The sequence below is a fragment of the Microcaecilia unicolor genome, chromosome 2, assembly GCF_901765095.1.
Source record: "Microcaecilia unicolor chromosome 2, aMicUni1.1, whole genome shotgun sequence".
NCBI lineage: Eukaryota > Metazoa > Chordata > Amphibia > Gymnophiona > Siphonopidae > Microcaecilia > Microcaecilia unicolor.
This window is the reverse complement of record NC_044032.1, coordinates 225,759,947-225,773,620: the sequence shown is the minus strand read 5'-3', so window position 1 is coordinate 225,773,620 and position 13,674 is coordinate 225,759,947. Positions and strand designations below refer to the sequence as shown.

The 13,674-nt window shown below is 46.6% G+C and overlaps 1 protein-coding gene across 1 annotated transcript in view; it reads left to right on the top strand.

Moving 5' to 3' along the window:
• LOC115463335 (thioredoxin-like) overlaps positions 1-13,674 on the top strand; it is a 47,727-nt gene that overhangs the window by 30,983 nt on the left and 3,070 nt on the right. Inside the window, exon 4 of the mRNA XM_030193743.1 lies at positions 13,385-13,450. Within this exon, the coding sequence (XP_030049603.1) occupies positions 13,385-13,450 (66 nt within the window). The remainder of the gene's footprint in view (positions 1-13,384; positions 13,451-13,674) is intronic.

Below are 13,674 nucleotides of genomic sequence, written 5' to 3'. Positions count from 1 at the left end.
TGCTTTTGTCAAAGCCCCCTATCAAGCCTCCTGTTGTGTCATGGGATCTCAACGTCGTCCTCACCCAGCTGATGAAACCTCCTTTTGAGCCACTGAATACCTGCCATCTGAAGTACTTGACCTGGAAGGTCATTTTCTTGGTGGCAGTTACTTCAGCTCGTAGGGTCAGTGAGCTTCAAGCCCTAGTAGCTCATGCTCCATATACCAAATTTCATCACAACAGAGTAGTGCTCCGCACCCACCCAAAGTTCCTGCCGAAGGTGGTGTCGGAGTTCCATCTTAACCAGTCAATTGTCTTGCCAACATTCTTCCCCAGGCCGCATACCCGCCCTGCTGAACGTCAGTTGCACACATTGGACTGCAAGAGAGCATTGGCCTTCTACTTGGAGCGGACACAGCCCCACAGACAGTCCGCCCAATTGTTTGTTTCTTTCGACCCTAACAGGCTAGGGGTCGCTGTCGGGAAACGCACCATCTCCAATTGGCTAGCAGATTGCATTTCCTTCACTTACGCCCAGGCTGGGCTGGCTCTTGAGGGTCATGTCACGGCTCATAGTGTTAGAGCCATGGCAGCGTCAGTGGCCCACTTGAAGTCAGCCACTATTGAAGAGATCTGCAAGGCTGCGACGTGGTCATCTGTCCACACATTCACATCTCATTACTGCCTCCAGCAGGATACCCGACGCGACAGTCGGTTCGGGCAGTCGGTGCTGCAGAATCTGTTTGGGGTGTAAATCCAACTCCACCCTCCAGGACCCGAATTTATTCTGGTCAGGCTGCACTCTCAGTTAGTTGTTCTTCGTAGGTCAATTTCTGTTGTTTCCTCGCCGTTGCGAGGTTCAATTGACCTGGGTTCTTGTTTTGAGTGAGCCTGAGAGCTAGGGATACCCCAGTCGTGAGAACAAGCAGCCTGCTTGTCCTCGGAGAAAGGGTATGATACATACCTGTAGCAGTTGTTCTCCGAGGACAGCAGGCTGATTGTTCTCACCTTCCCTCCCTCCTCCCCTTTGGAGTTGTGTATTTCATATTTTTTGCTAGTCATTCAACTGGCGGGAGCGGTCGCGCACGGGCGGGAAGACGGCCGCGCATGCGCGGTGGGCGTGCCCTGCGTGTCGACCGTCCCGCGAAGCTTATTTCCGGTTGGTGGGGGCTGCCGCGGACGTCACCCAGTCGTGAGAACAATCAGCCTGCTGTCCTCGGAGAACAACTGCTACAGGTATGTATCATACCCTGTATCATAGCTGATCAATCCATAGCCCCTCCCAGATATCTGTACTGTTTATATTCTGGTTGCATTTCAGGTTCAAGTTTAGTCTTCAGTTCCTGTTCAGGTGCACTTCGTGTTCAAGTTTTTCAATGAATTCTTCAAGAGTTGAGACGAATTTGTGTTACAGTGAGCTGCTGCATTCCTCTTCCCTCCGTTTTACGGGGCTGGATTGAGACTTAAATTCTGCCGGCGCTCCCTCCCGCTTCGTGCGGCAGTAGGGCAGTTTTGTACCCCTCCCGCTTCGGCGGTGTTAGGGTCAGTCAGCTCCTCCCGCGGTTGCAGGATAAGCCAGATCCCCCCGCATCGGCGGGTGTGGTGTCCCTCCCCCGCTCCGCGGGGATGAGCTGGACGGATTCCCCTCCCCCACTTGTGTGGGGATGAGCTGGGTTAATTCCCCTCCCCCGTTTTGGCGGTGGTGAGCTGGGCAGAGTGTCCCTTCGTGGGTGTAATTCTATGTGCTGAGTCCTGCGGATGGAGCTTGGATATCGACATACTGAGGAGTTTCCGGCAGCACATGACCACATATAGGGAGGCAAAAGGATTGCTCTCTATCTCCACCTGCTGGTAGATGGACACAACCCACCAGTCTATGGATTGATCAGCTATGATTAATGGAAAGAAAATTATCAGGTATGATACATAATTTTACCTTCTATTACATCCCAAGGATCAGTACAGACAAATGGGTTGTGACCATCTGCCTGCAGGTGGAGATTTTCCAAGTTGTGCCTCATAAGCTCCTGTGCTTAGCAACCAAGCCAGTATACAGGTGGGATAGCAGCTTCTGTGTGCTGTGGTGAACTGTGTGGCCTCTTCTGCTTGCAGGTTCAGTTGTTTGTGGGTTGAGAATATCCTGTGCCTCAGGTATAAATTGTCTTCCCATCTTCCTCCCTACTGCAGTTCTTTTTGAGAGCACTTTTGCTGTGGGAAGATTGTGGAACTTCAATGCCTTGGAGGTCATGACTGTTTTCTGTGAGAGCCTCTGTCAAGTTTTTTTTGGGCGCACTGCATGGGTAAGATCTTGACTACAGGGTCTTGCACACTTTGCTTTACTTCTGTGGACATGCAGCTTTTGCCTACTTAGGCTGTCAGTACTGAGTTCAATCTGGTCCCACTCCATTGTCAGTTTTGACGGGCTCAGTGCCAACAGCTCCTACAGTCTGAGGCTTTGGCAGCCATTTCGTCAGTGGGTTTCTCACCTGCTACAGTGTCCCGGGATGTTGATTTCATGGGGGTAGTCTCTGCCCTGCCATTTTCGCCTGAATTTGTTTTTATTACATCAGGCCTTTAAAGTCAGCTCAAGCTGCCTTTTCCTTCCCCTTATGTTGCTTTTGAGGAGCAGTTTCCTAAGAAACTAAATGTTCCTTCTTGGGACTCAGGTTTTTCTGTGTGTTCTGACCTAGTTCTGCTGATGGGGGTTATCCTACCATCTTACTCTAGGCTGTTTGGAATCGGAGGAGGCAACTCTGTTCTCAAATCTATGGAGGATTAAACATTTCTTCCCCTGGTCCTGCTCAGTGTATATTATAGTATGTACTAAGATGGGATATATTAATGAGTCTATGCAAGAGCTTATTGCAGCTCAGTGGGGAGACCCCTGATTAAACATCTAGGTGGCTCGAGCAATGTTTGTTTATATCCCCTTTTGCCGTCTGATTTAGAGCAGTTTGCTCTGCCTAAGGTGGATGCCCTTATGGTGCTTACTAAATGTACTACTATGCCTGTTGAAGGCAGCCCTGCATTAAAGGATATGCATGATGGCAAGCTTGAGGCTTCCTTGAAGCTTGCCTTTCAACTGTTAAATTCTCAGGCAGCAATTTCTTCTTTTGTAGCCATGGCTACTTTATCATGGATTCAGCAGTTGTCCACTTCGTACACTCCTCCACACTTTCTCCCTACCCTTGACGCAGGGTTGTCCTATTTATTCTTCAAGCAATTTCAGCGTGACGCTGGCTATGGTTGAGGCATTGGGTTGCTGATGCAGCATCCAAATCTCATCTGAAGTTGCCCTTTTGAGCAAAACTAGTCTTTGGTGCAGATTTGGAGAAGATTGCTAAAGACCTGGAAGATTTCTGCATCCAGCAGCTGCCAAGCCTAATCTCCAGGCAGTCTCATTTTCAAGCATGGCGTTGTAGACCAGTGAAAGCTAGTGCCTTATCAAGAGAGCCTTTGCAGTACACAGTTCTTTCTGCACTGGGTTGGGTGGTGAATTCTCACCCCCAGACCCTAAAGTTTCTGGGACTGTGCTTCAGTATGCAGGTAGGTTTTCTTGCCTCAGCATTGCCAGCTCAAACAGAAAATCCTCGGGCTTCCCTTTTGCCTGTGGGTGTGGGATTATGCTCAGTTACTATAGTGGCAATTTTGGATATTCTGCCTTGGGCAAAGCTTTCACAGGCAGCCCCTACAGTCTCGGACTTATGACCAGCTGGTGCTGTGGGTACCTCAAGTCAGTCTGACTTGGTGGCTTCTCTGCACACTTTCATGTGGGGTTGCCCTCACTCTGTGTGTGCGGACCTCCAATGCCAGCCTCTTTGGGGAGCACACTATCTTCCACTACTCTGCACAGGGTTACTGGTTAAGAGTGGAGGCTTCCCGGTTGAGCAGATGCATCTTTCAGTGGGTGGAATTGAACATTCTGAATTCAACTTCTCATGTAGCAGTCACTGGATTCTCACAATCTGATTTCCTCAGCAGAGTGTCTGGATCTGGTGGAATGGCAGCTGACTGTATTTTGCCTCATTTCCACACAGTGTGGCCTTTGGTTCTGGATATCATGGCAACCATACTCAGTGTGCAAGTACACACATTCTTCAACCATTTCAGGGAGAGACTCCCTAGAAATCAATGCACTGGTACAGCCTTGGCCATCAGACTGCCTCTGTTTACATGTTTCTCTGACTTCTTATAGGAAGGACCTTGCACAGATTGTGCATCATCCTGGGAAGGTCATTCTTGTAGCACTGGACTGGCCCAGACTTCCTTGGTATGCGGGCCTCAGACTTCAGGTTGCTCCTCTGACTCTTCCTCCACAAATGGGCTTATTGCACCAAGGTCCAGTACTTGTGGATCCCTCCTGCTTTGGTCATATGACCTGGCTCTTGAGGGCGCAATTTGAGGAAGAAGGGTTACATGGATTACCTTTCTGCAAAAGCCTGAAAGCGGTCCACTTATGCAAAAGTGTGGAGAACTTTTGAGAGCTAATCTTCAGAAAATGGTGTTTCTCCATTTTGTACTTCCTTGTCTCAACTTACTCTTCAGGAGGGATTAAAAGGCTTGGCGCTCAATTCATTCAAAGATCAGGTGGTAGTGTTGGTGTTGCAAAGACAAAAGATACAGAATACTTCATTGGCTGCTTACCCTGATATAGTGCGCTTCCTCAAGGGAGTCCATCTGCGTCCCCCTCTCCACTATTTGTTCTGTCTTCAAGTGGTTCTTAAGGCTCTTCAGCCCCATTGAGCCCCTTTGTTTTAAAAAGGATTTTCTGTAGGAAAAATAAGGTATTTCACTTTCTTTTGGTTAGGAGTAATCTATTCCACAGTCTCGGGACTGGTTTTAGACTGGGGCCCATGACAGAAATTGAGGGGGGCCCCAATACCCACCCATCATTACTACACATAAGTGACTTCACACACACTTTCACCAAATACAGCACAAGGGATCACAAATTAGAAATATGAACACCAAAACAGAACTATGAATCCCAAGGAATTAAAGTACTGCAACACTGGAGAAATAAAAATAGAAATGCATTTCATCTTGCACTGAACACAGTGGTATAACCACAAAGGGGGGGAGGGGACTTAGACCCCCCTCAAAAAAATAAAAAACTTAACATCTTTCTTGTTGTGGCTGGTGGGGTTCCCCAAGCCTCACCAGCTGATGACATCTTCCCCTCCTTAGATCCAGCAACCAAATCTCCAAGCTCTGTAGCTAGCAGCAGTATTTCAGAGCTACTGCTGCCCCCACCCCCTCAACACCTACTAGTCTTTCATACGTTCATGAAATCCGAACATGTGTGGTGGTGGGGCAGTGGCTTATGAAGTCAACAAGGCCCTAAGAGTGCGACACTTCGCATGGAAACCCTGCGCTCCGTCATTGCGGCGGTACAGCCAGAAGAGTTTCTCACGTCTCTGGACATAAAGGAAGCGTATCTGCACATTTCTATTTGGCTTCTGCATCAGCGGTTTCTCCGGTGCGGTTTTGGGCCAACATTTTCAGTTTCAGGCCTTGCCTTTTGGCCTGGCCACAGCTCCCCATACCTTTTTGAATGTGATGGTGGTTGTAGCTGCCTTTCTCAGGTGAGAGGGCAGGGCTTTTTTTGAGGGGGTACTGAGTACCGGCACCTTTTCCATTGGCTGCTAAAATTGACCCATGGTCCCCCAAGTTTTAATGAGAGCTCAGGCTCTACACACCAATTCTGCCTTGTCATAGCTTCTGTGACTGGTTGCAGGGGGCCTGGCTATTGTGGGGAGGGTCGCTCAGTGATTACCCCCACCCCTGAAGGGTGGCCTAGCATTTGAGTACCGGCACCTTTTCACTAGAAAAAGGGCACTGCGAGAGGCTATCAAGAGTTCACCCGTATTTAGACTGGCTCATCAGGGTGGATTCGGCAGATGAGCCGACTCGCCACAACCAGAGTTATAACTGTTCTTCAGACTCTGGGCGGGCTGGGTGATCAATTTGCCCAAAAGTCACCTGACCCCCTCTCTCTCGAGTACTTGGGGGGTCCGGTTCGACATGGCTTCGGGGTTCGTCTTTCTCTCCGACCAGAGGCGGTGCAAGCTTCAGAATCTGGTCTGTCTGCTCCTGTGGATGCCTCACCCTCGAGCTTGGGGACTTGTTCAGCTCCTGGGGTCAATGACAGCCACCATGGAGGTGGTTCCCTGGGCAAGAGCTTGCATGAGGCCGCTGCAGATTGCTCTGCTTCAGCAATGGTCTCCGATCTCCCAGGAATACCCACGCTCTCTGCAGCCCAGCACAGTATGGATTGGTGGCTGTCCAACAGGATGCTGAGACAGGGAATGCCGCTCGCGCTTCCTTCTTGGTGCCTGGTGATAAGATGCCAGCCTTTTGGGCTGGGGAGCTCATTGCCAGGGAAGCTATGCTCAGGGTCAGTGGACACCCGTGGAAGCAGGATGGTCCATGAATCGCTTGGAATTGAGCGATATTTCAGGCTCTTGCTGGCCTTCCACAAGACTCTGAAGGGGCTTCCTGTCCGGGTGCTGTCAGACAGCAGTGGCATACATCAATTGTCAGGGCAGCACTCAGTGCAGGGTCCTGGCCGCAGAGGCTGCTCATTTTCCACTGGGCCGAGCTCCACTTGTATCTGTTGTCCGCAGCTTACATAGCAGGTCAGAGCAACGTGCAAGCCGATTTCCTCAGCAGACATCAAATCAACTCGGCAGAATGGGAACTGGCAGAAGAAGGGGGTGTTTGAGCGGTGTACTTACAGCTGATTCTCAGGGAGAGGAGTAGGGAAAAACGCGGAGCAAGTTGGGACTCGGCTGTGAGTGACGTCAGCCTTTCTACGGAGCCTAGCTCAGCAACTCCAGGAGCTGTGGACACAGGCAGCTACTTTAGAATGTTGGCGGTGAGAATTATATAGGACTTATTTATTACATTTGTACCCCACACTGTCCCACACAGAGCAGGCTCAATGCGGCTTACGTGTATGTGTTCCCTCCTTGGCCCTTGATAGGGCGAGTCCTTCTGAGGATTCGACTGCATAGAGGATTGGTGATCCCCGTCGCTCCGGATTGGCCAAGGCATCCGTGGTATGCGGACCTTCGTTGCCTCTAGTGCCGAACTTGTTGGTTCAGGGGCCAGTGACTATGCAGGATCCCTGCCGCTTGGTCTTACGGCCTGGCTCTTGAGAGGGCGCAATTGAGAGAAGGGCTACTCTAACAAGGTCATCTCCACTCTCTTGCGGGCCCGCAAGCGGTCTACTTCCGCAGCTTATGCTCAGATCTGGCGCAAATTTGAGGCGTGGTGGTTCAAAAGCGGTCACACCCGCGCAGGCTACAGTCTTGTCGGTCCTGGATTTTTTGCAGGACTGTCTACAAAAAGGCCTGGCTTACAATTCTCTTTGGGTTCAAGTGGCAGCATTGGCATGCTTCTGAGGGAAAGTCTCTGGCTTGTCCCTTGCTGCTCATCCGGACATTGTCCGATTTTCTCAGAGGAGCGCTTCGGCTCCGTCCTGTGCGGTCACCGTGTCTGGCCTGGAACCTGGGGCTGGTGTTGAAGGCTCTTCAGCGTTCCCCTTTCGAGCCGCTTTGGCATCCTGAGAAGGATGTGACAACAGTCTTTTTGTTGGCCATGACGTCGCCTAGACGATTATCTGAGCTCCAGGCACTTTCGCGTCGGGATCCTTTTCTGTAGTTCTCGGAGTCCGGGGTAGCGGTATGTACAGTGCCTTCCTTCCTGCCTAAGGTGGTTTCAGTGTTTCACTTGAACCAGCCCATTTTTCTACCTTCCTTTTCTAGGGAGGACTTTCTGGATTTCTTTGGGCAATTGCATCTTTTGGATGTTCGCAGGGCTCTGTTGCAGTATCTACAGATGTCAATCAAGACTACTGATCAGTTTGTATTTTTGACAGGTCCTTGACACGGGTGTACGGCGTCAAAGGCCACTATAGCCCGTTGGCTCAGGGAAGTCATTTTTTTCTGCATATGTGCTTTCAGGACATTCTCCGCCTGAAGCGTTTAAAGCGCATTCCACGAGAGCAATTTCCTCCTTGTGGGCTGAAACGGGTGTCCTTTCTCTTCAAGAGATCTGTCATGCAGCTACTTGGGCTTCTCAGCTCTAGTTTGTACGACATTACAGGCTGGATGTGGCAGCGAAGCAGGACACGCATTTTGGGGCGCAGGTGCTTGCTTGCGGAGTTGCCTGTTCCCACCCTATGCAGGGAGTGCTTTTGTAGATCCCATCAGTTAATGGGATGAGGAAGGGAAAATTAGGTTCTTACCTTGGTAATTTTCTTTCCTTTATTCACAGCAGATGAACCCATGATCCCTCCCTGTCTGACTGTTTTTGTTCAGATCCTTCATGCAGATTATCATATCGCATCAGGAGGAGTTGATCAGTTCTCAGTTTCTACATGCTATTCTATTGCAGGAGGTTGAGAATGTCCCTCCTTTGTTGGTTATTGCTCCGGTTCTGGGGCGTTTGTTCACTTTGAGGAAAGTTCACGTTATTTTACCTTTCTCACTCTGCTTTGGAAGTTTCATATACTGAAGGCAGAAGGGGCTAGCCATCCAAGGTCACTGTGGTTTTTCAGTGCTATCTCCACCTGCTAATAGGCGGATACAACCCATCAGTTAATGGATTCATCTGCTGTGACTAAAAAGAAAATTACCAAGGTAAGGACCTAATTTTCCCTTCTGCTGAATGGTATTCTGATGCTGGGCTCAAGGTAGGCAACTATGGCTAAACTTCATCCAATACTTCCTGAATAAAGTTCTAACAAACCAAAGCAGATGTTGTAGTGACTGCAGTTGGCCTACTATTCTGTGGAGTTATTGCCCTAAAAGATCTGCAGGATTGTAAGGTGGAAGCAGGCAACTTTGTTCTCATGGCCTTTATTGCCAGAACCTGTTAAGTGGCTTCAGCAGGGCATTTGCTCTGCTCTGGATTTAGAGCATGTAGACAAAGGCAAGGTGGCTTATGTAGAAGTAGGTTTGGTTTCAAACAGGTGCTCTGTACAACTAGTTTTGGCACAATCCTTTTTCAGTGATGAAGCTAGGCATCTCTCGTGTCAAATCAGGCAGATGTGGCTTCCAGGCCTTGTCTTGGCAAACTTTTCTTTTAGGGGCAGGTTGTTTGGAGAAGACCTGTAAAAGTTAGTTGAGCCTTGGACTTCTGAGGATAAGCACAAGACACTCGTGAAACTTAACAGGAAGGAGCAAGATGTGAAGAACTGTAGGCCTGGAAGCTTTGAGATTTCAGCCCAAATAATCCTCCAGTTTTTACAATCAACATGGCTCACATGCCAGCTGGGGTCTGGGTCCAGTCCTCTGATCAATATCTGCTTTCTTCCTTCCTCAGTGGACCAGGATCATGTCTGATAGTGGGTATGAGAAATTAGGAAAGGATAACTTTTATTTTGCCCATCCCATCAGATATATCAGGAGACCCCACTTCAAAGATAAGGCAGTATTTACCACTACTTGCTTGGCTTGATCTGCCCTATTAGAGCTAGGAGCTCTAATCCCTTTGCCTGAATTGGAGCAAGGTCTAGGAAGATCCACAACTTATAGTTCTATTCTTGATATCAAAGGTAAATCACTTTTCAGTTTCATTTCAGAATGGAAACTCAGTTTCCATTTGGAAAAGTTTTACTTATCCTTCCTTTAGATACTATTTCCACATTCTATTTTCAGTTGCAACACTGTACCCTACAGAATTGTCGGAACAGCCAAATGTAGTAGAGATGACAAAAAAAAAACTTGAGATGAATATCCTTTGTGTGTAGTACAAGAAGTTCAAAGGCTCAACATGGGGCTATGTGTTGGCAATGTCACCAAGTCAGAATTCCAGCCTGACTGGTTCATTTGCTTGTTCCCTGTTGTCCCAGCTTCAACTTCAGGTCAAAATTGTCTAATTATCCAAGGCATATAAAGGTAATTAAGAATTCTCATTCTGTCTGAAACAAAATTGTGCTGGGAATAGCTGAAGCAAAGGAACCAGTCTTGTGGGTTGAACCAGCTCAAAATGAGACTGCTGATGCAGGTAAAATGGCCAAAATGCCCATAGCCCTTGGAAATTTTTATGTACTTAAATATTTGACACACCACAACTCCCAGGACTTTTCCAGTCATGGGTGTAATAGCAGCATTTCTTTTGTTAATATGAAATGTTTATCCTTTTAGCTAATCAGAGCCTCAGTTCAAGAACCTGCAAAGAATTTGCAATACCTTTGTTTAAGCACTGAGCTGGGTGATCAGCTTTTCAGTACAAGCAAATTAGATCCTGCTCAGACCCCAGAATGTGAATTTTTTTTTTTTCCTCCCAGAGCTCAGTATGAACAAATTAGCAGTCAGTGCCTCTCCTACAGCTGAGCTGTTCTAGATTCAGTAGCTGCAACTTTCCAAGTCCTATGGATGGAAACTCAAATGAAACCCCTTCCAAGATTCTCTTCAGTCACTGAATTGGATGACAAGCATCCAGTTGGAGCACATGTTCAATCAAGCTGCTCAAAGCAAGTGGACGATCACTTTAGTGATTCACAAAGCTCTTTGCCTTTACCCAAATAAATGAGGTAAACCCATACTATGTCTTCTGACATGTCACAGTAGCATGCATAAGCAAGGGAGAACTTGGAGGCACATCTACTCTTCAGTTGGCCAGAAAAGCACCTGTATAGTATTCTTACAATATGCACTGCCAACAATCAAGCAGACTTCTCAGCATACACTCTGGATCCAGAAGTGGCATCTTTGACGGGCTTTAACATCAACTTATTGTAGCGTGGTGGGATTGTCCAGTCTTTGACTTCATGGTGACCAAGGGAAGTTTTCTGTTGCTAGACTACAAATCAAAAGTTTATTATTTCTTGATGTCACCTTCTGGCAAGCAGGTCAGGGTGGCTTAGGAAAGAAATGCCAGTAAACTTGGTACAGGAGACTACCATGAAGACCAGAAAAGGTAAAACCTCAATAGGATCAACCAGGAACACAGTTTAGATGTATTGATCCAGCTAGGGCCACAGTTTTCGCCTAAGTAGTTTCTCCATGGTCAATGCCCAACTGAGAATTGCATGCCATTGAGGTCTTGTTGCTCTGATAGCATCAGATTGCATACCAAGGCTGTCTTGGCTAGATCTGATTGGCCTCTAAGTAGACCAACCACTTCTATTCTCACAAAGCAGAGGTGTAGTATTTCAGGGTCCAATCCTCATAGAGGATCTGTCACCTCTTGGTCTTAACCTTGACCTTAGAGCCAAGCCCATAAGGTTTGACTTAATCAGAAGTCATTGGTGTCCTACAGGCTAGATCTACTTCTTTTAAGACTGGTGGTAAAATCATGTAATGGCTGCATTTATGCTATTCACTTTGTACCAAAATAAAGAAAAATATCATAGAATAAGTTTAAAGGAATCAGAAGTGGTTTTTATTCTTACCAGCACAGCTTCAGATATCAGTTTGAAAGTCTTGGGAAAATATCACATGTACAGAATCTGTTAGAAAAATATTACATGTACAGAATCTAATATCAATAGCTTAGGTAATAAAAGCAATCAGACTAATTTGATAAGGAACAGTTGTAAGGAGAAAAAGAGAGATCAGCACATGTTATCTGGAAGAATGGAGAGAGAGAAAGATCACAGGTGTTTCCTGAGAGGCTTTCTTAGAGAGAGAGAGAGATCAGCACATGCTTTCTGAAAGCATGGAGAGATCACTAGCAGGAAATATCAGGGGTCCTAAAGTGAAATAAAATGTAAAGAGAGGAGAGAATAGTCTGTTATAAAGAAATAGTTCTTACCAGAAGCAATGCAGAAAAAAAGGGAAAATATATTTCCTGGAGAATAGCCAATTTGCAAGGATGCCCTGAATCAGGACAGAGAAGTCTCCATATGGCTAATTCTGAAGATTTTTGTGTGCAGGTATTCTTATAGAAAGTGGTGATGTCACCTCTCCCCCCTCCTACACCAATCAAAGGTAGCATAGGTGTCCTGCTAACACCCTATTAGTACATTCATCCTTGCCATCTTGTAACTGAAGAAAAGATGTGTTCCAGATACTGGGCTGCCATAGTAAGGAAAGCCAGGGATGTCTGCATTCCTGTCTATGGCTACCAGCAGTGACTAGCAGCCAGGTACAGAAAAGACAGAGGGGGGGATGGGAGGTAGTACAGCACAGGTGAGGTAGAACTTCTTTTTACAATCAGTTTTTACTTTTACCAGTATTCTGGCTTTTCTTCAGGAAGGTCTTCAGACAGCTTATATTTGGGGTCTTTGAAAGTCCAAGCCTTGGCCTGTGTTGGGTGGAAAAATCTTTAGCCACCCATAAAGATGTCACAATCTTGAATGGTGCTTACACCCTGTGCCCAGTTTGTCAAGAGTAGAATCTTAATCTAGCTCTTCAGTGCGAGCCATATGAATACTTCAAGGGAATTCTTAAGATCTTACCTTTAAGCAGTTTTCCTCATGGCTGTCTTTAGCCAGGAGAGTTTCTGAACTCCAAACTCTCCTGCAGAAATCCCTTTCAATCTGCATGGCTCCATAGGTCTCCATCTGAATGTAATCTGCCCTTTTGCAGAGGATTTTGGAGCCTTAAGACTTGATATTTTGAAGCTTTGTGGGACTTGGAAGTTGCCAACAAGTTTCAGATAACTTGTCCTTCGGCTGCTTCAAAAAAGGGGAAGCAGCTTCTAAAGCTATTTCTCATCAGCTGATTGGACTTCAGCTTTATTGGCAGGTGTAAATCCTTCAATACTGATCTTGCCAATAGAGGTGTTGTGATCTCTTGGGTGAAGCTTAGTGGTAATGCCATTAATACATTAGTAAAGCAGAAACTGTCCTCTTCACATGTTTTACAGATCTTCATGATTAGGGAAGAAGCATCATTTAGATCTTCAGGGATTTATGCAAGGGTTTTCCTGCCTATATAGGACTGACCTGTAACATCCCACAAGTCCTGATCACTAATTGTGTGGAGACTAAGGAAGGAGAAGTTAAATCTTAACCTGCTAATTTTCTTTCCTTTAGTCTACCAGATTTGCCCTGTTAACTATAACTGTTTGGTTTTACTCAAAAGTTTAGTTGGTGGTTTGGTAATGTTCATATTCTAGGTTTAGTGTTGACACGTATCAGGGATTCCTCTGCTTTGTAAATACTTAATTGCTGGAGCTGCACATGTTTGATATACATAGCACAATTCTGTACTTCATCTTCACCTGCTGGCTGTCATCAACAATACTCAAGTCCTGGACTTATCTGGGAGTATCGAGTAAGATCTAATTTCTCCTGAGACATCACTGGTTATTTGACTTGGATTGACCACTGTCAGACTGCTGGGCTTGCTGGACCCTAGTTTGCCTAGTGTAGTACATCTTGTCACCTTAAGCATTTAGGTTGACTTATACACTAGCATCTAGCTTGACTTTTTTTTTTTCTTCCAGGACATTGCAGCATTCTGTGCAATAAAATGCATGCCAACATTCCTGTTCTATAAGAACAATACAAAGGTAAGTATACTATTTGGCAGGGCAGACTTACTGCATGATTTTTTTTCTCCCAAGTTTCTTTTCAAATCTAGGGATGAACCAGATTTAAGTGCCAAGCATATTGCGGAGATAATAGATTATCCTGCTTTAATTGCATGTGTTGGGGATTGGAGGAATGGGATCCAACATTTTAACCCAAAAAGTCCTACGGCAGCAGAAACTTCTGCCTGAAATTAGACCTTTCT